General features: G+C 38.7%; 1 protein-coding gene and 1 pseudogene across 1 annotated transcript in view; both read left to right on the top strand.

The window, feature by feature from the left end:
- MCU (mitochondrial calcium uniporter) overlaps positions 1-26,614 on the top strand; it is a 248,268-nt gene that overhangs the window by 188,447 nt on the left and 33,207 nt on the right. Inside the window, exons 3-4 of the mRNA XM_006887550.1 lie at positions 14,268-14,438; positions 15,730-15,834. Coding sequence (XP_006887612.1) covers positions 14,268-14,438; positions 15,730-15,834 — 276 coding nt within the window. The remainder of the gene's footprint in view (positions 1-14,267; positions 14,439-15,729; positions 15,835-26,614) is intronic.
- On the top strand, positions 2,186-12,394 carry LOC102877249 (annotated as a pseudogene).

Here is a 26,614-nt window from a genome sequence, read left to right as displayed (position 1 = left end):
CACCTGGTTGAGGATCTTCCTCTCCTTTGCTGACCCTCCACGCTTCCCAGTATCATGTCCTTCTCCAAGGAATAGCCCTCTCTCCTAGCCACATGTTCAAAGTATGAGAGGTGAAGCCTCTTCATTCTTGCCTCCAAAGAGCACTCCGGACTCCGGCTACACTCTCTCCAAGACCTATCTGTTTGTTGTTTTGGCCATCCATGGGATGTTCAGTGCTGTTCTCCAAAACCACAGCTCAAAGTCATCAACTCTTCTTCTGTCATCCTTCCTTATTCATTGTCTAGCTCGAAATCTATACCTAGAACAAGAAGCTGTTGTCCAAATGGAACATGTGAACACTGCGTGGTTGAAAATCAGGAAGAGTGTTCATTAGGGTTGTATCCTTTCTCCATACCTATTCAGTCTATATATTGAGTAAATAATTCATGAAGCTGGACTCTATGAAGAGGAATCTGACATCAGGATTGGAGGAAGACTCATCAACAACTTGCATTATGCAAATGGCACAACCCTGCTTGCTGAAGAGAACTTGAAATGGTTGTTGTAGAAAATGGAAAACTACAACATTCAATATGGATTACATCTCAGCATCAAGAAAAATAGAGATCCTTACCACTGAGCCAGTAGGCAATGTCATGATAGATGGAGGAGACTGAAACTGCCATCTTACTTGTATACACAATCAACACCTTGGTACCAGAAGTCAGGAGATTAGGAGACATACTGCTTTGGGCAAGTACACTGTCAAGGATTTCTCCCAAATACTGAAGAGCAGTGGTGTCATTTTGAAGACTAAGGTGCACCTGATTTAGGCCATTGTCTTTTCAGCTCTGAGAGCTAGACAGTGAATAAGGATGATAGAAGAACAATTGATTCCTTTGAGTTGTGGTATTGGAGAATAGTACTGAATATCCCATGGGTTGCCAAAAGAACGAGCAGTTGTGACTTGGTAACAGTACAGCCAGATTGTTCCTTGGAAGCAGGGATAGCAAAGCTTTGTCTCTTATACTTTGGACATGTTATTATGAAAGGCTGTTCCTTGGAAAGGGATACCATGGTTGAAAAGGTAGGGAGTCAGTGAAAGAATAGAGGACTCCCTATGAGGATGGTGTGGTGACTGCAACAGTGGACTCAAAAGTATGTCAGAGATGATGAGAGTGTCACAGGACAGGACAAGGTTCAGGTTGATTGTTCATAGGGTTACAATGAGTTGTACTCACTCGACAGCACCTAAAAACAGCACAGCAATATGTATAGTTTACTTTTCCATATGATTTTTTTGTTTGTTTTAATAAGTTAACTAGCTACTTTTGGGATTTTCATTAGCATTAGATTGGATTTTGAAATTCATTTAGGGAGAACTGATAAACTTTATAACATTGGCTTTGTATCCATCAATATGACTATTTATTCAATTCTTTTATGTCCCTCAGTAGAATTCATTCACCTCAAAAACTGTCCTGCAGATTTTTCTAAAAAGTAAGTTTTATTCTTGGTGGTGGTGTTTGCCATCAGGGTGAAACTAACTCACCTGGCCTCCAGTGGGTTTTTAGAGACAGTTTATCAGACGAAGATTGTCCATCCTTCTCCTGTGGAGCACGTGGTGAATTCAAACCACGTGCCTTTGTGATTGCAGTGCAGTTGTTAAGGGCTATCAAATCAACTACAGCTCATAATAACCCTCTGAACAATAGATCTTCATCTTGCCCTGTCTTGCACCATCCTTATTATTTCCATCATGCTCAAGTCCATAATTGTGTTAGTCCATCTCTTTGAGGGTCTTCCACTCTTTTGCTGATATTCTACCTTTCCTAGAATATCTTTTTCCACAGACAGGCTCCTTCTGACATGCCCAAAATATGTAAGATGAAGTTTCACCATTCTTGCTTCTAAGGAGCATTCTGATTACACTTCCTCCAAGACAAACTTGTTTGTCCTTTTGGCAGTTCATAATATATACAATTCTCTTCACCAGTACTACAGTTCAAAGACATCAATTATTCTTCTGTCTTCCTTATTCATTGTCCCGCTTTCAGATGCATAGGAACCAATTGAAAATATCATGGCTTGGAGCCAGTGCACCTTAGTCTTTAAACTGACTTTATTGTACTTTAGAGCTTTGGAGAGGTTCTTGACAGCAAGTTTTCTCAATGTAGCATGTCTTAATTTCTTAGCTGATGTAACCATGGTGTTGATTGTGAATCCAGGTAAAGTAAAATTGTCGACAACGTCATTCTTTTCTCCGTTTATCTTGATGATCCATTTTAGTCTAGTGGTGAGGACTTGACGTTGAAATGTAATATTTGAAGGCTGTAGTCATTGATCTTTGGGAAGTGCTTCAGTTCTTCCCCACTTTCTGCAAGCAAGGATATTTCATCTGTGTAACACAGGTTGCTGATAAGTCTTCTTTCAATCCTGATGCCATTCTTCTCTGTAGAGTCCATGTTCTTAAATTATTTGCTCAGCATATTGACTGAATAGGTGTGGAGAAAAAATACAACCTTGACAAGCGCCTTTCCTAATTTTAAACTATACAGCTTTCCCTTGTTCCGTCGGACAACTACTTCTTGATATGTGTAAGTTTCACATGAACAGAATTAAGTGTTCTGGAATTCCCAATCTTCTCAGTGTTACTGATTTTTTGTTAGGATCCACACAGTCAAATGCCTTTGCATAATCTACAAAACAGGAGTAAACATTTTTCTAGTATTCTTTGCTTTCAGCCAAAGTCCATCTGACATCTCCATTTATATCCCTCATTCTACAGCCTCTTATGAATTCAAACTAAACTTCTAGCAATTCCCTGTCAATGTACTGTTCCAGCCATTTTTTAAATAGTCATCAGCAAGGTTTACTTTCATAAAATGATGTTTAATAATTTCTGCTTTTGCTGGATCACTTTCTTATTTGTTTGTTATTTTAATGAGAACAAATATGGATCTCTACTAGTCATTTGATATTGTTTGATAATTTCTGCACTCACCTTTTTTTTTTGTGATTGTACCGTCAAATTGGATCTGACTGGTATAGGAAGAGATTGCCCCTCCTTCTCCAGCAGAGCATCTGGTAGATTCAAATGTATCTCTGGGATTGCAGTGCAGCTTCTTGCCACTCGGCCACCAAAGCTCCCTTGCACTCACCTTTTTTAGGAATGGGAATCGATATGGATCTCTTCCAGTTAGTTGACCAGGTGGCTGTCCTCCAGGTTTCTTGGGCACAACCTTTCTTGTGGCTTGAATTTGTTGTACAGCTCCTTCAGCTTAAGAAGTATTGAGTGAGTCTGTCCCTTTGATTTTCCAACTCTAGCTCTTTGCACATTTCATTATATTACTTTGCTTTATCTTTTTGTGCTGCCCTTTGAAATATTCTGTTCAGGTTCTTAACATCTTGATTTCCTCCCTTTGCTTTGGCTTCTCAGCCGTCTAGTGCAATCAATATTCAGAGTCTCTTCTGATATCTTGTCTTCTTCCATCTTTGTAATGACTTTTTGCATTCTTCATGGATGATATTCTTGATGTCCTCCAACAGCTCATCTGGTTTTCACTGATTAGTGTTCAAGATCTCAACCTGTTTCTGAGATAGTCTTTACATTCAGGAGAGATAGATTCCAGGTCAAACTTTGGTTCTTGTGGATTTGACTTTATTTTCTTTCATTTTCAGTTTGAACTTGCATAGGAGTACTTGATGATCTGACCCACAATCAGCACTTGGCTTAGTTTTCACAGCTGAAAATGAGCTTCTCAAATGATTTTTCCCACAGATGTAATCAGTTTTATTCCTGTGTAGGCCATCAGGTGAAGTCCATGTGTATAGTCATTATTTGTGTTTCTTATAAAAGGTATAAATCATTGACTATACTGAGTCTGTCATTCTATTTCCAGCCTCATTTCCGTCACCAAGTCTGTTTCCTAACTGCCGATCCTTGTTCCTTGTTCCCGACTTTTGCCTTCCAGTCACTTATTATTACTACTAATGTATCTTGGTTGCATGTTCGATTGATTTCCAATTGCAGCAGTAAGTAGAAGTCATCTATTTCCTCCTCTTTGGCTCTGGTTGCTGGTGCATAAATTCTAATGACAGTGGTAATAAGGGTCTTCCTTGTATGCATATGGATATTATCCCATCACTCAGGACATTGTTTCTTTTTAACTATGAATTTGACTCCTTATTTTTGTTCTTCACCTTTTCATCTGCAGTGTAGTAGATCATATGATGTCTAATTGAAAATATCTCATGCCATTTCATTTCGCTAATGCCTATGCAAGCAATATCCTGCTGAAAATTAACTAAAACCACTGGAACAGCACATCAGCAGATGTGCAGGCTGGGTTTAGAAGAGGCCGTTGCACTAGGGACATTATAGCCAAATATTAGAAGGATCTTAGCTGAAAACAGAGAGTACCAAAGCAGTGTCTGTCTGTGTTTCATTAACTGAGCAAAGGTATTTGACTGTATGGATCACAACAAACTTTGGCTAACTCTAAAAAGAATAAGAATTCCAAAACACTTGATTGTGCTTATACAAAATCTATACTTGGACCAGGAGGCAATCATCAAAACAGAGCAAAGAAACACTGCATGGTTCACTATCTGGAAAGGTGTATGTCAAGGACACATCTTATCTCTATACATTTTCAATCTATTTGTGGAACAGATCATAAGGGAACCTGGACACTATGAGGAAAAATGTGAAATCAGAATTGGAGAAAAATTCATCAACAACCTGCATTAATCAAATGACACAACCTTGCTTGCCAAAACTGAGGAGAACCTAAGACATTTTCTGCAAAATGTCAAAGACTCCAGCCTTCAATGTAGATTGAAATTCAACATCAAGAAAACAAAGATTCTCACCACTGAGCCAAGTGGCAGTATCATGATAGGTAGAGAAGAGATTGAGATTGTTAAAATCTTCAGCTTGCTTGGCTCCACAATCAACACTATTGGTACAAGCAGCCAGGAAATCAAAAGGTGAATTGCATTGGGAAAATCTGTCAAGGACCTCTCTAGGATACTGAAGAACAACAACGTCTGTCTACAGACTAAGGTGTACCTGATCCAGACCATGGTTTTTGTGATTACTGCTATGCATCAAAGAGCTGGACAGTGACTAGGGATGACAGAAGAAAAATTGATGCGTTTGAGTTGTGGTGCTGGAAAAGAGTATCGAATGTACATACCATGGACTGCTAGGAGAACAAAAAGGTTTGTTGGAGAGGGTAAAACCAGGCAGCTCCTTGGAAGCAAGTGTTTTGAAGCTTTTTGTCTGACAGCCTTTGGACATTTTGTCAGGAGGGAGCAGTCCTTGAAGAGGGACCTCATTCTTTGAAGGGTGGAGGGACAGCACAAGAGAGGAATACCCTGGATGTGATGTATTGACTCAGCGTCTGGGGTAATGAGGTTAGATATATCAGAGACAGTGAAATTGGCTCAAGATAGAGCAGGGTTCAGAGCTGTTGTACATAGGATCACTATGAGTTAGAGTAGATTTGATGACATATAACAACAACAACACCTAGTCAGTTGGTCAGAAGATAGCTATCTTTCAAATATGTTGGCAAACACTAGTCAGCACATCCAGATCTGCGTCTTCTTCCTGAAAAAACTCAATAGGTAGTTCATCAGTTCCTGGGACTCTATTTCTTTCTCCCTGAGTTCCCTGTTTTCATTCACTCATCCTTTTTTGCCCCTTCCTGCCTTCTGAACTTTATTTTCTGGTAAACACTTCCCTTTGGGGCTTGTATGATTGATTGTTCCTCACAGGTACTAATGTAAGGAATATAGTGGCCTGGATTCCACCAGCCTCTGTCAGACCAGTCTGATCTTTTTATGATTTTGCATTTTGTTCCACATTTTCTCCCCTCCTACTCTATCCAGGATGTGGATGGGAGTGGGGAGAGGGTAAGCAGTATGATTATAAAGGTTTGTAAACTTTGAATTGTGCTATTCCATGTAGATTTTTCTTGTTCATATTTCATTCCTTTGAAAGCTGCCTTGATCTTTAAAGAAAAAAAAAACTGAATGAAAAGACTAACTCTCTGATACTGACTCTCAATTACTCTAAAATAGTAACCCCAAAGCACTTAGCTGTAAAATAAGCTTTTTCATTAAATTTTCCACAGATTATGTGTTTAAAATGCACAGATTCCTATCTTTCACTTAAATTTAACTGTGTCTGCTTTGTACGATCCATGGTCTTTTTTCAGACATAGAAAGGATACAGATGAACAAATTAATCATGTAATTTTGTGCCCCCATCATCATTCTGCCTATGGAAAAGAGAGAGAATGTTCACATTAGTGACTTTGACTTTAAGGGAATGTTTAACATTTGTTTTTTAGAAAATAAAAAGAACATTATACTGTCTTCCAAATATGTTTTGCTATTAATGCTGTGTGTTGACTTCAGATTCATATTTTTGGCATTATCTTCCTTAGGAAATCTAAGCCTAGGAAAGAGAGACTCTATCCCTTTGGTGTAAAACAACAACATTTTATGAATTTGCTTCCTTTTAGTTTTTTTGTAAAAATTCAAATTATGTAGCTAGAGTATTATTAGCTGGTGTGGGAATTGCTGCCCTTCTGTAAATGAAATAAAAGAAATGAAACAAATGCTTTTAGGCACTGGAAAATCAGTAGCAGAGGACTGTGAGCCCAGAGAGGAAAAGAAACAAATGAGAAAGGGTCCTGCAGTGCCTCAGCGGATAGCCTGGGACACTTTCCGAGCTGCAGCACATAGAGTGAACCTAACAGAATCCCATCATCTAAGATGAAGAAACAGACATCAGTGTTTGGAAATGCCAAGGCAGTTAGAATTTGTGAATCAGAGACCTGGAAAAGATTAAGCTATAAAGAGAAGAAGTTCCAAAAAACGACTTTGGCTTGACTAAATTCTAAAGCAGAAATCAAGACTAGAATATTTTCTAAGGAGAAAAAAACCCCACAGTTACTAGGGAGTTGTAAAATTAATAATCCTCAATGCTCATACCTGGTCAAAAATAATTTTACTTCCTTCCAAACAGTATATAGAAACATTACTGAGTATTTATTAAAGACCACAGAAGAACGTCAACTTACATGTGAGACCGTATTAGCAATAACATAATGGATCCTTTAGATCAATCCTAAAAGAATGATTTAAAATATTTTTTAATGTGAAAATAAATTTAACTATACAACAAGATCTAGCAATACTGGAAAATATACAAAGTCTAAGATCTGGTAAAGAAGTTACTTAGCTTATGAAATAGTAAAATGTGACTCAGAACAAGAAGGAATGTTATCAAAAGATGGGAAATGCAGAACATAATTTCAAATTTTAATGATAGACTTTCTGGCATCACAGAGGCTAGATGAGCCCATCAAACTATTGCCTGGAGATAACCTTTAAACATTAAACCAGAAATATTCCGTGAAGTCTTAAAATCAAGTAGTAGTTTAACTCGTCTAGTAAAACGTCCGGACCTGAAGCACTTTCTATGGAAGGTTAGGGACTGCAGTCTTAAGTATGGATTGAAACCCAGTATCAAGAAAACAAAGATTCTCACCACTGGGCCGATTGGCAGCATCATAATGGATGGCGAAGAGATTGAGATTGTTCACAGTTTTGGTTTGCCTGGATCCACAGTCAACACTCTTGGCACCAGCAACCAGGAAATGAAAAGACATATTGCAATGGGAAAGTCTGCAGTTAGAGACCTATCTAAAATGCTGGAGAGCAACGATGACACTCTGGAGACTAAGGTACACCTGATACATGCCATGGTCTTTGCAATCACTTGCTATGCATCAGAGAGCTGGACAATGATTAGGGATGATAGAAAGAGAATTGATGTCTTTGAGCTGTGGTGCTGGCAAAGAGTATTGAATATACCATGGACTGCTAGTAAAACAAACAGATTTGTCTTGGAGACGGTGAAGAAGGGCTGCTGCTTGGAGGCAAGGGTTTGTCTGACATACTTTGGGCATGTTGCAAGGAAGGGCCAGTCCTTGGAGAGGGGCGTCATGCTTGGGAGGATGGAGGGACAGCACAGGGGAGAAAAACTCTCGATGAGATGGATTGATTCAGTGACTGGGGTAATGGGGGTAGGTGTGTTGGAGATGGTGAGATTGGCACAGGATAGGGCAAAGTTTAGGGCTGTTATACATAAAGGCTTTATTCATACTATTTAAAACACTGTAAACCATCCAATTGTCCATCAGTAGGTGAATAGATAAAAATTGTAGTATAGTCATATAATAAAATACACTCATCAGTTAAAATGAGCAAACTGGTATGTACAACTTGAACCTCAGATCATTATGTTGAGAGAGTAGCAGGCAGGAAAGAGTACATTCTTTGTTTCCATCAGTATATAGCATGACTAAGAAAAAAATTTATCGAATACCAAATGAGTTATGGAACGATATCAAGGATACCATCCTTGAAGAGGGCAAAAGGTCATTACAAAGACAGAGGAGAAAGAAAAAACTGAACTGGATGTCAGCAGAGACTCTGAAAATTGCCCTAGAGCATCAAGAAGAAGAAAAAAAAAGAGGAGGGGTGAGGGAACATGCCAAAGTGAAAGAGCTGAACAAAAGATTTAAAAGAGCAGCTCGAGATGACAAAGCAAAGTATTATAATAAAATATACAGGGAGCTAAAACTGGAGAATAAAAAAGATAAGAACTTGCTCTTAATTTCTCAAGCTGAGAGAACTGAAAAACAAATAAGCCTCGAGTCGCAATATTAAAAGATGCTATGGGGAATATAGTCAATGACCCAGGAACAATCAAAAGAAGATAGAGGGAATACACAGAGTCACTATACCAAAAAGAACTGACTTACACTGAAAAATTTTAGAAAGTACCATATGAGCAAGAGCCATTGGTAATGAAGGAGTAAGTTAAAGCTTCATTGAAGGCAATGACATACTTGTTTCCATAAACAGATGCAACCTTGGAAGCACTCACCAGACTATCCCAGGAAATTTGGAGAACAGCCTTCTGGCCAATGAATTGGAAGAGGTCCATATTCGTTCCCACTTTCAAGAATGATGATCCAGCAGAATGTGGAAACTATCAAACAATGTCATTAATGTCACATACAGCAAAGTCATGCTGAAGATCATTAAAAAACAGCTAGAATTATACATAGATAGGGAATTGCCAGAAATGCAAGCAGGATTTAGAAAAGGCTGTGGCACCAAGGATATCACTGCTAAATGTCAGATAAATCCTAACTGAAAGTAAAGAATACCAGAAGAATGTCTTTTCTTTATTGACCATGCAAAGGCATTTGTTTGTGTAAATCATTACAAGTTGTGGCTGACATTGAAAAGAATGGAAATAAACGGAGCACTTAATTGTGCTCATGTGAAAACTATACCTAGATTAGGAGGCTGTTCTGCAAACAGAGCAAGGGAACACTACATGGTTTACAATTAAGAAGAGAGTGCATCAGGGTTATATTCTCTCTGTATACCTATTCAATCTGTATGCTGAGCAAATTATTCAAGATGAGATGAGAAGAAATGTTGTTTCAGGATCAGAGGAAGACTCATTGATAACCTGAGTTATGTAGGTGACACAACCTTGCTCGTTGAAAGTGAAGCACTTGTTACAGAAGGTCAAAGAATACAGCCTTGTGAATTACATCTCAACATCAAGAAAACAAAAATTCTTACCACTGGACCTATAGACAACATCATGATGGAAGGAGAAAAAGATTGAAACTGTCTACAGCTTTATCTTACATCCACAGTCAACACCTTGGTACCAGCAGTCAGGAAATCAGAAGACATATTGCACTGGTAAAGTTAGCACCTTGGGGACCTTTCCAAATTATTGAGGAGTAATGATGTCAGTTTGAGGACTAAGATACATCTGATTCAGGCCATGATCTTTTTAAGTTGTGGTGTTGAAGAAGAGTACTGAACATCCTGTGGACTGCTAAAAGAACAAACATGTCATGGAGAAAGTGTAGCCAAAGTTCCCTTCAGAGGCAAAGATGATAAAGCTTCACCTTACATAATTTAGGCGTATTCCTTACTAGGGGTTGTTCCATGGAGAGGAACATGGTGCTTGGAAAGGCAGAGAATTGGCGGAGGAGAGGAAAACTCTCAACTAGATGGATTGACGTGGTGACAGCAACAGTGGGCTCTAATGTGTCAAGAAGTGTGAGAAAGGCACAAGATAGGACAGGATTCAGATGTATTGTTCATAGGGTCACTATCAGTCATCATATTTGACTTGACCACATCTAACAACAACAAGAGAAAAAAAACAATCTGTAGTGGCAAAAATCACGTCAGTGGTTGCCTGAAGGTATATATAGAAGGTGAAGATGGAAATTAACTGGGATGGGCCTCAAAGAATTTGGGAGGTATTGGGATTTGAGGGAATTCTTATGTAAATAGGAGCTTTAGTGGCGTAGAGATAAGTAGCTGCACTGCAAGCCCAAAGACACAGTTCAAATCCACTGCTGCTCTGGGGGAGAAGGATGGACAGTCTCCTCCCATGTGGTTTACTGCCTCTAAAAAGCCACTGGAGGGTTAGCTGTGGCTCAGTCTGACTCAGTGGTAACACAACAAAAGCATTTTGTAAAAAATCACCAGTATCCCTTTCAATTAACAAGTCTGTCTTATTATTTTAAAACTGTAGGGGAGCTCTGGTGGCCTAGTGGCAAGAAGCTGCACTGCAATCTCAGAGGTACACAGTTTGAATCCACCAGATGCTCTGCCGGAAAAGGAGGAGCAATATCCTCCTGTACCAGTCAGATCTGATTTGACGGTACACGCGCACAAAATTAAAAAATAAAATAATAAAATAAAAAACTGCGCCGCATTAAAAGTTCTTTTAAACATTTCAAATCCTGAAATAATTTAGTATGAGATTTTTATATAAACTGTAGGCCTTGTAAATTGCTAGAATAGGTAAAAAAAATAAGATGTAAATGATTAAAAGTAGAAATTTTGACATGTTTTTTATCTCCACCATCTTAACTAAACACATTTTCTCTAAATTCTTATATTTTTAGTGAAATATGAGTCATTAGTCTTTTCATCTACTTTAGGAAGTAGTTATTCCCCAGGGATTCTTGGAAGCTTTGTCCCCTCAGAGCCACCTGCTACAAGCAGTGGAATCTGGCCCAGAAATGTCTGGCTGCTTAATAAATCTTACTAAATGGAACCAGGGTTTATAACCAGGGTTTATATTCACTGATACTAAGAACTTCGAGTGTTACAGAAAAATGCTTCTTGATCCATTTAGAAGATAATACTTCGAATTTTTTTTCCTGAAAAGTGAATTGATCCATATGATCTTCTATATCAGGTTCTTAGAATAATCTTCAAGTAATACAAAGGGAAGGAATTAAGATATTAAGGAGTTGAACAGAAGATTCCTAAGGGCACTGCAGGAAGAGAAACTAAAGTATTACAAGGAAATGTGCAAGGAGCTGGAGAGTCAGAAAATCAGAAGGGCCAAACTCGCTCAGCATTTCTTAAGCTGAAGGAACTGAAGAACAAATTCAAACCTCAAGTTGCAATACTTAAGGATGCTTTGGGCCTCCTGTTGACGTCACTCCTGTTCCCACCAAGCCTGTCCCCTCGGGTGCACGGTGAATTCGCCTAAGGGAACTCTGAGGAAATAATTTAAATATATGTACCAATCAAAGAATGAAGGATGGGAGTCATCAGAAGATCTGAGAAGACAGCTTGGACTTTAAAAATCAGAACTTTTACTGCCAAGTACTCTTACTGGCATTAAAATTAAAACGTATTCCAAGAAAATAGAGGACCTAATAAATACTGAGATGGCAAAGCAAAGTACAAAGAAAGTTCTACAGAGATGCAGATTATCAGCAAGTTGCCATGTGGTTACATTTCATCTTGAGTTTCAGATTCTGGAAGTTCAGAATGATAAAGAGTTATCTTCTGTAATTACTGACCTAAATATAATAATAGAACCCAGAGTATCCAGAATTGAATGAATTTGTCTCTAGAGTAGAAGAAAGAAGAGCTCTTTTCGTGATTTTCAAGAGTCTACACTTTTTTGTGGAATGGTATGAATATCAAAAACGCACATTTACACATTTCAAGGAAAAATATCCAGATATTGTCCACCTCTCTGAAGGTGCCGCCGGTAACTGCATGAGGATCCAGAGCACCAGGTAGCCAGAGTTTGAATTAATAATTGTTTGGAGGATACCAGTAGATGACAGAGGGAAAGTTCTGCCAAAACTGGATCTTTTAACCAAAATCCCACAACAAGCTTGGAAACTGGACAAGAAGGAAGTCCAGAAAATTGCTCGTCTGCTTCTGCATCTTGCTGGGAGTACTTGGAATTGCAGCCTCTCTAGAAAGCCTGATAAAATTGTTTCTCAGCACAAACAAATGTTTAGTTCACAGAAACTAAACACTTACAAATAAAATTCTGCACTCAGCAGTTTATAATTTTATTGAATATGAACATTTGTTATTTTCTATCTAGAGATCATATCCTTAAAACATGCTGTGTATGCAATATGGCACATAATTATATTAACTGTCATGACATGAAAAATAAATACAGCTATTTAAATAGAAAATGTCAAATACAAAGAAAAAAAAGGATGCTTTGGGGCAAAATATTAAATGATCCAGGAAGCTTTAAAAGAAAATGGAAAGAGTATACAGAGTCATTGTACAAAAGGAATTGGTGGACACAGAAGAATTTCATGAAACAACATATGAGCAAGAGACTGTGATAATGAAGGAAAAGTTCAGGCTGCTCTGAAAGAATTGGCAAAAAACAAGGCCCCAGTAATTGATGGCATACCAATTGACATATTTTCAACAAACAGACTCTGCCTTGGATGTGCTTACCAAGTTGTGCCAAGAAATCTGGAAGACAACCGACAGACTGAAAGAGATCGGTATTTGTTCCCATTCTAAAAAAAGGTGATTGACAGAGTGTGGAAATTACCGAACAGTGTCATTGATACCACATGCAAGCAAGATTCTGCTGAAGATTAGAGGTCATAATACTAGGGATATTATAGCTAATGTCAGATGGACCTTGGCTGAAAGCAGAGAGTACCAGAGGAATGCCCATCTGTGTTTCATTGACTGTGCAAAGACTATGTAGATCACAAGCTGTGACTGACTCTGAGGAGAATGGGAGGAATCCCAGAACTCTTGATATTGCTTATGCAAAACCTATACTTGGACCAGGAAGCAGTAATCAGAACAGAGCAAAGAAACACTGCATGTTTCAAAATTGGGAAGGGTGTGCTCCAAGGATGTGTCCTATATCTTTTCCAATCTATATGCGGAACAGATTATCTGGGAGGCTGGACTTTATGAGGAGAAATGGAGCATCAGGATTGAATGTAGACTCATCATCAATCTGTGTCATGCAGATGACACAACCCTACTTGCTGAAACTGAGGAGGAGCTGAAGCACTTTCGGCAGAAGGTCAAGGACTACAGCCTTCAATATGGATTGAAGCTCAGCATCAAGAAAACCAAGATTCTCACCACCGGGCCAATTGGCAGCATTATGATAGATGATGAAGAGACCGAGACTGTTAACAGCTTCAATTTGTTTTGCTCTACAATCGACACTCTTGGTACCAGCAGCCAGGAAATTAAAAGGCGAATTATATTGGGGAAATCTGCTGTCAGAGACCTTTCCAAAGTACTGAAGAGCAAGATATGAGTCTGGAAACTAAGGTGTTTCTGATCTTTGCAATTATTTGCTATGTGGTAGAGAACTGGACAATAACTAGGGATGATGGGAGAAGCCTTTGAGCTATGGTGCTGGAGAAGAATACTGAATATACCATGGACTGCTAAGAGAACAAACCAGTTCAGCCTGGAGAGGGTGAATCCAGGCTTCTCCTTGGAAGCAAGGATTCTGAAGCTTTTGACATACTTTAGACATGAAGCAAGGTGGGATCAGTTCTTGGAGAAGGATGTCATAATTGGGAGGGTGGAGGAACAACTCAGGAGAGGAAGACCCTTGATGAGGTGGATTGATTCAGTGACTGGAGTAATAGGTGTATCAGAGACAATAAGATTGTGATGGGATAGAACAGGGTTTAGGGCTGTTGTATATAGGGTCATTATGTATCGCAGGCGGCTTGTTGGCATGTAACAGCAACAAAGCTAAAGAACATATTCAACTTTCTTTGAAAATGTCTTCAATTACAGTACTAATAATAATAGAACACATATATAAGAATAAAATGTGACTTTAACTTTGAATAGAATTTAACTCTTTTCTTTGTGGGTCTGGTTTTCCTCAGATGTAACAGTGGTTTATCAGAACGGGTTACCTGTGATATCAGTGAGGCTACCCTCCCGGCGTGAACGCTGCCAGTTCACCCTTAAACCTATCTCAGATTCTGTTGGTGTGTTTTTACGACAACTGCAAGAAGAGGATCGGGGAATTGACAGAGTCGCAGTATATTCACCAGGTATAGTCACCTTCATTATTAATCCCTACCCTACTTCTCTGTCTAAACCCTAAACACACACACACACACACACACACACACACACACTCTATAGAAGAGTTCCATACTCTTAATCTTAGAATAGTAGGGGCTTTTGTTGTTGTTGTTGTTGTTGTTGTTATTTAGCAAATGGCAAAATAGAAAAGTATTTCCCTTCCAGTGCTTCTAAAAATGTGGTTGTTCAGTCTTAAAAAATGTCTATAAATTATGAGTCTCATTCACAAGCAGCACACAGATGATGCCACGGGCAAGGAGGAACACTCAGTCACATTTATACTATTGAGACCTTTTTTAATTAATTTCGGGTACAGAATAAATTTTTCTAATAGTTGAGCCCTCATCTCTGGAGATAGAAGATATTAGGACTACATTTCAGATCCTTTATTTTATATATTTCACATTAAAGTTTACTAAAGAAATATATGACATAAAAATATAAAATAAGATATTGAAATTTTGCATTTGATATGACATTCATTTCATTATTTACTTAAAATGCCCTTTTTTGTTTTAAATGAAGTATAATAAGTACTCAGTTCCCTTTCACCTGAGTTTTACCATTTCGCCTGAATAAACAGGTATTACCGTCTACCATGTTTCCATGATTCAAGTTTTTATTTTAAATATAATAAACTCTCAACTCATCTAGTAATAACTGGTGGCTCTACTCGAGGTCTAGTTGCTAAAAGCAGCATTGCAATCCCAAAGGTACGCATTTCAAGGCCACCAGCTGCTCCTTGGGAGGATGGGCAATCTATTCCTGTGTGATTAACTGCCTCTGAAAACCCACCAGAGGATCAGCTATGGATCATTCTGACTCCACAGTACACAACAACAGCAACATACCATAAAGTACCATATAATGTAAAACAGAGTTTTCCAGTCAGTTAAATTCCATAACAGACCCTAGGAATTTCCACCATGACCCTAGATTTCTAACTGGTGCCATTAAATCTATGAACAATAATTATTTCACTTATTCACAAAGTCTTGCTCAAAAGCATGTTGTTAGATCTTCATACATATTAGGCCATATATAAGCATTCTCTCGGAAGATCAGAGTTTCATTTAGCAAATAACTAGGAAATGAGGCAAAAAGCGAATAAAAACTATTGTTGCTGTTGTTGTTGTTAGGTGCCGTCGAGTCGTAGAAGAGGTAAATATTTTGGGTAGGATTTTTTACTTTCACTTTATCCTGTCCACGTTTGAGTACCTATGCACATGTGACAAGTTTCATTTTCATTTTTCACAGATGGTGTTCGAGTCGCTGCCTCAACAGGGATAGACCTCCTCCTACTAGATGACTTTAAACTGGTCATCAATGACTTAACATACCATGTGCGACCACCAAAGAGAGGTAAAAAATAACCATGAAGATTGAAGATATATGAGCAGGGCATTTTAGAAAGAATAACCTTGGAAAACAAATTACTTTCAAAGAACACGGAAAACTTTGTTTCAGTGAAAACAGGCTGTGCTTTATTGACAAGCACTGGTCCATTGACCTTAAAACCACTTAGCTTCCACCAAGATACAGAAATATTCTATTAAGTGATAATGCCATTCTGTTTCACATAATGGATATTCTAATTATCTTTTTTCCCACCATGTTGTTGTTGTTGTTATTTGCCATTGAGCTGCCTGCAACACATAGTGACCCTATGTGCAATAGCTCTGAACTCTGATCTATCCTGAGCCAGTCTTACTAACTCTGACACACCTAACCATATTACCATGCCAATCCGTCTCTTTGGGGGTCTTCCTTTTCTGTGCAATCCTTCCACCCTTCGAAGCATGGTGTCCTTCTCTAGGGACTGGTCCCTCCTGGACACATGTCCAAAGTATATGAGATGGAGCTTCAAAATCCTTGCCTTTAAGGAGCATCCAGGTTTCACTCTCTCACAGATAAACCTGTCTGTTTTCTTGGCAGTCCAAGAGTTCAATACTATTCTCCAGCACCCCAACTCAAAGGCATCAATTCTTCTTCTTTCATCCTTGTTCATCGTCCAGCTCTCTGATACATAGTAACTGTGAAGACCATGGCCTGAGTCAGGTGCACCTTAGAACTTTACCCAAAACAATTAGTCTTTTAATTTCTTGATTGCCAGTGCCAGGAGTGTTGTTTGTACAGTTGAACAAGCTGAAATTATTGACAACTTCAATCTCTTCTCCATCTATGATGGTGCTGCCAGTCGGCCCAGAGATGATTGTGAAGCTTCAGTTTCTATTGAAGGCTGCACTCCTTGACCTTCTGCAGCAAGCGCTTTAGGTTCCTCCTCAGTTTCAGCAAGCAGGGTTGTGTCATCTGCATATGATACTTCCTAAAATTAATATGACTGAGGATATACTGTTGTTCCATTTAATGTTTATCCTCAAATGTAGACAACCTTGTTGTTAACCCCAAAGTTGTAAGAAAAGGGCAGGAAAAAACTCAAATGGAGGAGGAAGTTCATAACAATTACAGGAAGGCTATTTACAAACACCATGGCATTTTTTGGGTTACTGTAGGTAAGTAACTATACTGTAAGTATATAACCACATTCTCCTCTGACCACAGCAAGGTGAAAGAAGTAACTATTTCAGCAATTAGAAAATTTTATAATGTAATCAAAAGTCTAAAATCAGAAGATAAATCTAAAAAGAGAACACAAAAGCCTTTATCCCACTCTATATTGATGTAGCCTTTAACTACTTTCCTCTTAGTCTTGAGAAGGAAGAGTATGTCCCTTCTGTCACTAGCTGTTGTGGTTTTATGCCAAGAAAAGTCATTTTGATTGGCACCACTTTCTTTCTCTACTTAGAGGGTATTGGAGACTTTGCTTCCCTCTTAATGATGTAAATAATTTGAAAGAAAAAGTTGGTGGGGTAAACCAAATACCAACAATAACAAATGTCTGAGCATAAAACCAAATAACTGAAGTTCTTCCTAAATTGATTTACTAGTTGAGAAAATTTTCAACTACATTAGAGTTGTGTATCTTCAGTGCACTTCTGAACTTTAATTATACTGGAACTGATGGCATATGCAGAAACATTAATAAGCATCTAATTGCGTTTTTAGTGAAGCATGCACTTACCATCCAAGCGTGGGTAAGCCATTAGCAGATTTCTCTTCTCAGGTTCTGTAACTTTGTCTATGTTTAGACAGGTTTTCAGGGTCAAAGGTGTAGAGGTTGTTGTTTTTCTCTACCCTGGCAGTACTATGTTATTGCTTATCAAAAAAAATCTTCTAAAACCTGGCTCCTTGAGGCTTTCATTGATGTCCATACTAACATTAGATAGATTTAAGACTGCATGGCTATAAGATGTTTAGTTTTTTAATAATCTTTTCATTGCTTCTAGAAAAGTATTATAGTTGCACATTAATTTTTGTTTTGTTCAAAATAGGTAATTAATACATAATGTTTAAAGCTTAAGAAGTCTGAAGAACACACAAGGAAATCCTCTTCTTCTTTTCATTCTGTGTCCACTAGTACTGTGATTTCTTATATTTCCTGCACATAATCTGCACGTTCCTAAGCAAGTATGAATGCATAGTCTTTTTCCCTTTCTGTGCAGTGAGTTAAGGCTCAATTAGGAAGCAAGAACCACATAATATTCTGTAATAAGGGACTTAAACAAATGAAATCTTATGAAAATATATGCACCAAATGTTATCAAAACATCCTTTTTACATTTATATGCAATGCCATTGATTGATTGCATTCTTCATATTTTGCAGCCATTATTGCTACTGTCTTCCAAATTCATATAATTCTTTAGAATGATGGGAAGGGAAAATAATACTATATGCAACTATGAATGAAACTGAAGAAGGATCTGAGAGGGGGAACTTGGAGGATTAAAAAAAGAAAAAGCCTCTAACTAGCTCTTTTGAACCATGGCACAGATGGACAAACCAGATCTGTACAGAGCACCTGTATTGTAAGCACATCCAGCTGTTAGAGTCAGACCACAAAGTTGGATTGATCAAGAAATCCTTAGAATAATATTGTCAAATAGAATTTTCAGTGTTAATCAAAACATTCCATTTCTCACTGTCCAATATGGTGGTCACCAGTGACATGTATGTGTTGAGCACTTGAGGTGTGACTAGTGTGACTGAGGAACTGAATTTATTTTTATTTTGGTACTTGTGGTTAGTGGCTGTCATATTGGACAGCATAGCTCTAGAAAGCTGTACCTTGTGTGGACCTGGGTTGTTCTTAGTCAGCAGACCTGATGATGAGAAAGATCTGGATACAGAGTAGAGGACGAGCTGTCATCTGCAGATATTTCTGCATCTTTCTGTGACCTTTCTAGCTACTACAACTTTAATAGCATACCACCTGCTGCTTCATTGCCTCCCAGATCTCACTTAAATTTCTCTGGTCAGCTCAAACTCAGAACCACAGAAGGAAAGGTATTTTGGGAAGTGTAACTATCCCCATACCTTTCGAAGGTATATGTGGCACAGATCATCCAAGAGACTGGGCTCTATGAGGAGAAATGTAGCATCAGGATTGGAGGAAGATTCATTGGTATTGTACATTGGGCAGATTGACACAACCCTGCTTGCTGAAACTTAGGAGGACCTGAAGTAGTTGCTGCAAAGGGTCAAGGACTGCAACCTTCAATATGGGTTGAAATTCAACATCAAGAAAACAAAGATTCTTACCACTGTACCAATTAGCAGCATCATGATAGACAGTGAAGACATTGAGATTGTTGATAACTTTAATTTGCTTGGTACCAGTGGCCAGGAAATCAAAAGAAAAACTGCATTGGAAAAGTCTGCTGTCAGGGACCTCTCCAGAGTACTGATGAGCAACAATGTCAGTTTGGAGACTAAGGTGCACCTGATCCAGACCATGGTCTTCACAGTTACATACTATGCTTCAGAAAGCTCGATAATGACTAGATAGAAGGATGATAGAAGGAGAATTGATGCCTTTAAGCTGTGGTGCTGGAGAAGAGTATTGAATATACCATGGACTGCTAGGAGAACAAACAGGTTCATCCTGGAGAAGGTGAAGCCAGGCTGCTCCTTGGAGGCAAGGATTTTGAGGCTTCGTCTGACATACTTTGAGCATGTTGCAAGGAGGGACCAGTCCTTGGGGAGGGACATTGTGCATGAGGTGATGGAGGGACAGTGCAGGAGGGGAATACCTTCGATGAGATGACTGGAGTAATGGGGGTAAGTTTGTTGGAGACAAAAAGATTGGCTCAGGGTAGAGCAGGGTTTAGAGCTGGTATATGTAGAGTTACTATGAGTTGCAAGCAACTCAATGGCACCTAACAACAATAAGAACAATAATTCCCATTTAGCCAGATTGGCAAAGTAGAAAACTGCCAAACTGATTTTCTCACCTAACAGTGTATTGTGAAAAATCACAAAGAACATCATCCTCTTTTAGCTCTGTATTACCTTGTATGAATGTATGTTACCAGCCCCTTAGTGGTGTATTTAATAATCTATTGATAAACTTTTATGTTGTTTGCATCTTCTGCTATAGTATATATTGTAGCAACTACTAACTTGGAGTGTTTGTTATTTAGCAAGTAAATGAATGTTTATGCAGTAAGTATACTCAGCAGTGGAGTTGCTGTGTTAAACTGGATCAAAAACTTAAATTTTAAAGAAGAAAAATACTGAAAGAATCAAAAGATAAATGTTTTGATCTCTAATATCTATTTATCCAGTAGTCATCTGCAAAATGTACTAGGTTGGCTACTTTAGTTTTTATTACCTGATTTTCTTTCTTTAGTCATTTATTTCTTATTCTTTACTATATTCTTCAAATTCAAAGATAAGATTTAAAAGAACTAGAGAAGATGAATGCTGAAAAGAACAAATACATTCTCTGATGAGAGATTTCCTCCGTTGAAAACAAATGACTTATAAAGATGGGAGTGGGGGGTGTTATGTACCATCAAGTACATAATTTCAAGTTAAAAGTACATCACCTGTGACTCATTGTATCCCTTTGTGCAATAGCTCTGAGCCCTGCCTATGCTGAGCCAGTTTCACTATCTCTTGACACACCTAACCCCATTGTCCCAGTCGCTGTATCAATCCATCTCATCTGGGGTCTTCCTCTTCTGTTCTGTCCCTCCACCCTTCCAAGAATGATATCTTTCTTCAAGGACTGATCCCTCCTGCCCACATGCCCAGAGTATGTGAGACAGAGCTTCAAAATCCTCACCTCCACGGAGCAGCTTGGTTTCATTTTTCTCTAAGGCAAACTTGTTTGTTCTCTTGGCAGTCAGTACTCTTCCCCAGTTCCACAACTCAAAGGCATCAATTCTTTTGTCAAAGATAGGGTTTAGACAATGCTAATTAATTGATGGGAAAAGTTCTAAGGTAAAAATGTACATATATCAGATTCTAGTGTGTCCTATTTTATTTTGTTTCTTAATCTTATAGAGATTCTTGAACCTCTTAATTTCATACTGAAAACTGCAAATGTTTTCCACACCAAGCTTTCCCACTCAGAACTGTAGATCTGAAAGACTGTAAGAAAGTTGATGGAGCCAAGATTCAGGATATGACCAAGACTCCTTTGATGAAATAGAGTGTGCTTTTCTTTGCTACTTTATATTCAACTGATTGCCATGGAGTCAGAACCATCTCATAGCTGGCCCTTCAGCTGGTTTTTAGAAGCTGTAAAGCACACAGGAGGCAATTGCCCATCATTTTTCCTGGAGAGGAGCTGGTGCAGAGAAACACCTTCTGTAGTTTAGCAGTAAAACTCTCTAGAGACTAGGCTACCAGAGCTCATTGCTACTAACACCAAATGAGCTCTTAAAGCTTTAAAATTTAATCTAAATATCTGTGAGTTAAATCTGCTATCTCCCAGCAATGCCTAAATTTGACAAATACGGAATTCAACCAAGATGGCTTCCAAAATGGAATCACTATCTCCAGGGAGGTGGGAGAAACTCCTTCCTCATAAACACGAGAGGCTGCACATCACTGAGGGGTGATTTAAATTGGACTTTTCATTCTAAGACAGCTATAATTCAAGAAAGGTAAACCACCAGTGGAGAAAACCTTTTGTCTGTTCACCTTAATGTCTAGGAAAAGAACTATTATGAGTGCTTTTGCTACCCTTCCTGTAAGAATGCTTACGTTTCTTATCTTTTCCTGGACTAGATAGTGGGCTGTATTTTATTATAGATTTTGAGAGACATAAAGTTACATAATAAATTTTCCATGTTAATAATTAAACAAATAGTACACCAAACTATAAGAACAAGGTAATTGGTTTATAACCTAGGAGTGAGAAAGACCTTTCTTGACATGAAACCTAGAAGCCATAAAAGAAAAAGACTGGTAGGAAAAATAAAATTTCTACACAGCAGAACCCATACTGTGCATACTTTTAAATGAACAAGGCTTCAATGAGTGATGCTGTAAAAGAAAATAGAAACTTTTTTGGTTTTGTTTTTGGGGGTTTTAACAAACCAGATGCTAAGCCTCATTTCAGATTTGCTAGGTCCTAGAGTTATGATTGTCCACATACCAAACCAAACCAAAGCACAGCCATTGAGTCAGTTAGAATCCACAGAGACCCTGTAGACAGAGTAGACCTGCCCCAGAGGGAGTCTAAGGCTGTAAACTTTTAGAGAAGCGGACACCACATCTTTCTCTTGCTGAGTAGATGGTGAGTTCAAACCATCTTCAGGTTAGCAGCTGAGAGCTTTAACTACTGTGTCACAAGGGCTCCTTGTTCATTGTCATTTGGTCATTTGTAATATGCCTATTCTTCATTAAAGGGCCCTGGTGGTCCAGTGGTGAAAGGTCTCCTCTTAACAGAAGTACTCCTCTTATCTGACTTTCTATAGTAATAGTGCTGGAGGGCTTCCTTGAGAATCTTGGAAAATATGGCTCATTCTATGACTTACTCTGCTTAGAAGGCTGACCTTATGCTGTGACTAAGAAAATGTCACATTTAAGCCTAATAAGATTTTAAAGCAAAGGCTTTATTTCTGGCTACTTTTTCCCTTTATTTCACAGCTGAGTTTTTATTAGATTCTCAAAACATAATTTAGATTTCTGGAAACACCTGATACTCGCAGAAGAGGATATTGAATCACAGGATTTAATATTTTATTGTTCTCATAACTTGATGCCCTTTAGAAAGTGTGATATTGAGGCTTAGGCAGCTATTCTGTGTCTTTTTTTTCCAGCAGAAATAAAGGTTGATATGCTTTCATGTTATATGCGTTTGAGCCAGAACTAACTCATAGCTGACCCTCCAGCAGGTTTTTAGAGGCCATAAATCCCATAGGAGAAAATTGCCCATCTTTCTCCCATGGAGCAACTGGTGGATTTGAACAACTTGCCTTTGAGTTGGGAGCAGAGCTCCCTACCCACTATATCATGAGAGCCCCCTCCTAAAAAGAGAGGAATTTAATAGATCCTCAAATTATTGTCCACGTACCAAAACCAGACCCACTGCCATCAAGTCAGTTATGATTCATAGCAGCCCTAAAGCCTCAGAAGCCGTCCAAGACTATACATTTCAGTAGAAGCAGACTTCTGCATCTTTCTCTGGCTGAGCAGGTTGTCGGTTTAAACCACCTTCTGGTTAGCAGCTGAGCACTTTAACCACTTTATAAACCATCTGATGTGCCAGAGGGAAAATCGACTATGAGAGCTTTTCTTTCGTTCATAGGGTCACTCTGTGTTGTCTACGACTTGACGGTACCTAACAACATGACAGCTTTGTAGGTGTTAAAAATAGGAGACTTGAGAGTATTGTTCTTTACATAATAGATACTTAAAATTGTTGGTTATGAGAAAGATAGTATCAGATACGAATGTCACAACTTGATCAAGGTAAATGATGATAGAAGAATACATAGTAAGAGACATCTTTGGTAGGCTACAGGGAGCTGCACAACCAACCTGATGGTATGCAGTTTGAATCTGCCAGAAGCTCTGTGAAAGAAAGATGGGCAATCTCTTCCCTTGCTATTGGTGATCTCAGAAACCTGCTGAAGGTTCAGCTATTACTTTACAGTAATGACTTTGACTTTTTGATAACTTATACAATTTTGCAACAGTGATAACCATAAAATACTTGTGAGTTGATGTGTTGCTGGAGGTGTTGGGTGCCCTCCAGCCAAGTATAACTCATACCAACCCTGTGATCTGAACCTTGCCTTATCCTGCTCTAGCCTCACCATCTGATAATGCTCATGCCCATTGATAACAGTCACTGTGTCAGCCAGTCTTATTGAGAGTCTTCCTTTTTATATTCCTCTGCCTTTCCCAGCATGCTGGCCTTTTCCAGATTAAATGAGATGAAGTTTCGCCATCCTTCTCTCTAAGGAGAATTATGGTTGCACTTCCTCCAGAACATATTTATTTATTCTTTTGGCACTCCAGGGGTATTCAACACTCTTTGCCAACACCACAATTCAAAGGCATTGATGATTCTTTAGTCTTCATTCATTGTCTAACTTCCAGATGCAAAGGAAGTGATTGAAAAGATTGTGACTTGAATCAGGAGCAACTTAGTCTTTAAATGGACATTGTTACTCATTAGTGCTTTGACAATATCCTGGACAGCAGATTTCCCCAATGCAACACATCTTTTGATTTTTTAATTTTATTTTATTGGGAAAAATATTTGGGGGGTGCAAGGAGGTGAGGGTTGGGGGCAGAAGGGTGAGGATGGGCAGGGATGAAAGTTGCAGGGGTACAGTTGCAGAGCTCCACAATTTGGTTGGTGGGGGGAGCAGGTGAAGGAAATTAAAAGGATCCAGTGGGGACCAGATGCTACAGGGGAATGGTAAGCATAGTCCAATGGTGATTAAGCCAACTGTCTTATTGATTTGGGAACTGGGCACAGACTCTCTGGCTTCTTCATGCTGAACAGGGGCGTTGATGTGAAGAAGGGGGAAAGGGAGGACACTTTATCACCTTACTGGTGGTCTTGGGTTAAAGCTGCTTGCCTTCTTGTTCTGTTAGAAGATATTTTCCTGACATTTACTCCCCTCTGGACTGCAAAGTGTTTTCCCAGGTGGGTCCAGTGGGGATGGCTGATTGAACACAGAGGCTCCATCCTCCTTTGCTTCCTTAGCTGGCAGTTGTATTTCCTTTTTGTCACTGGAACTGGGTTCAGGATCTGGTCTGGAGTAAAACTCAGTGTTAAGGTTACCTATAGGAAAGGGAGCAAACCCATTCCTCCTTGGGAATCCTTGAATTCCTGTTGTTGAGCCTCAACCCTCACTGAAGACCAGTCATCATCTGTTCAATTATCAATAAACAGAGGTCTGTAGAAGGCCATAGTGGCCCTCCTCCAAGTGGTCCACTGCTCCTGCAGCTCACCATGTTGTCTCCACCTCCACCACCATCTTGGATCTCCATCTTTTGATTTCTTGACTTCTATTACATAGATGTTGATTGTGGATCAAAGTTAAATAAAATCATTGATAGCTTTGATTTCATCTATCATGCTGTTGCATGTTGGTCCAGTAATGAGGATTTTTATTTTCCTGAGTGGAGATATAATCCATATTGAAGGCTATAATCTTTAATATTCTGCAGCAAATGTTTCAAGTCATCACTTAATGGAAGCAAGATTGTGTCATCTGCATGATGCAGGTTTAGGAGTCATCTTCCATTCCTCATACCACATTCCTCTTTATATAGTAGGTCTTCTCAAATTGTTTGTTCCATTTGAATATTGAATAAATAGGTGTGGACAAAGACAATGACCTTGACACATACCTTTCTCAATTTTAAACTATACAGTGTTCTCTTGTTCTGTTTTGATAACTGCTTCTTGGTCTCTGTATAAGTTTCACATGAGCACAGTGAAGTGTTCTGAGATTCCCATTCTTCTTTTTATTATCCAGAATTTCTTATGATCTGCACAGTCAAATGCCTATGTATAGTGAGAAAACACTAGTAAACATCTTTCCATGATTCTCTACTTCCAGCCAACATCCCTGCATCAGCAGTAATATCCCTTATTCCACAGACTCTTCTCTATCCAACTTGAATTTCTGTCAATGTACTGGTTCACCTCTTTTCTAATAATCTTCAGCAAAATTTTACTTGCATAAGATATTAATGATATTTTTCAATAATTTCCCCATTCTGTGGCATCACCCTTATTTGAAATGGGAGCAGATGTACATCTCTTCCAGTCAGGTAGCTAGGTAGCAGACTTCTAGATTTCTTTGCATAGACTAGTGAGCATGCCCAGAGCTGCATCTGTTTGTTGAAACACCTGAGTTGTCATTCTCTCAATTCCTGGCACCTTATTTTTTGCCAATGCCCTCAGTACAACTTGGACTTCTTCCTTCCCTACTATGGGCTCTTGGTCCTATGCTACTTGCTGAAATGGTTTAGAGTCTACCAGTTCTTTTTGGTACACTGACTCTGTATTCCTTTCATCTTTTTTTGATGTGTCATGGTGGATTGATTCAGTAACTGGGGTAATTGGGATGGGTGTGTCAGAGGCAGTGCTATTGGCACAGGATAGAGCAGGGTTTAGGGCTGTTGTACATAGTGTCGCTATGAGTCTCAAACGACTCGATGACACATAACAACATGTCTTATTCAAGATTTTGCCCTTAGAGTCTTTCAGTTTTACAATTCAAGGCTTGAATTAGTTCTTCAGTTCCTTCAGCTTGAAATACTGGCCATGTTCTTCCCTTATGCTGTTATAGCTGCATCTTTGCACATTTCGTTATATTTTGCTTTATCTTCTTGAGTTGCTCTTTGAAATCTTCTGTTTAATATTCCTTCCCCTTGTTTTGGCTTCTTTTTGTTCCAGTACAAGTTTCAGAGTCTCTTCTACAGCCATTTTTTTTTTCTTGCAGTTGAATTTTTTTCCTCATTTTTAATTGGTTTGCCTACAATAATTCATATATGTTGTGTTCCTTTCATGTACATTATGGGGGTTTTTTTGTTTTTTTTTTTTATTAAATTCTATTAGTTTTAATGAACATTTACAGAGATTTTGGGTTTTCATTCATTCATTGTTGCACTGTTTTCTCCACCCTCATCCCCAGTGCGTTCTTCTTAACCCCCCCCCATGTCTGTTTTAATTGTCCAATTGCCACAGTGCTTGTCAAAGCCAGTTCTGATTAATCTCCTTTGTCAGTGTGTCCCTTGCCATTCCACTGCCATCCTT

The sequence above is a fragment of the Elephantulus edwardii genome, unplaced genomic scaffold (assembly GCF_000299155.1).
Source record: "Elephantulus edwardii isolate Elephantulus edwardi_28Jun2011 unplaced genomic scaffold, EleEdw1.0 scaffold00058, whole genome shotgun sequence".
Taxonomy (NCBI): domain Eukaryota; kingdom Metazoa; phylum Chordata; class Mammalia; order Macroscelidea; family Macroscelididae; genus Elephantulus; species Elephantulus edwardii.
The sequence above is the reverse complement of the archived record's forward strand: the minus strand, read 5'-3'. Positions and strand labels throughout refer to the sequence as shown.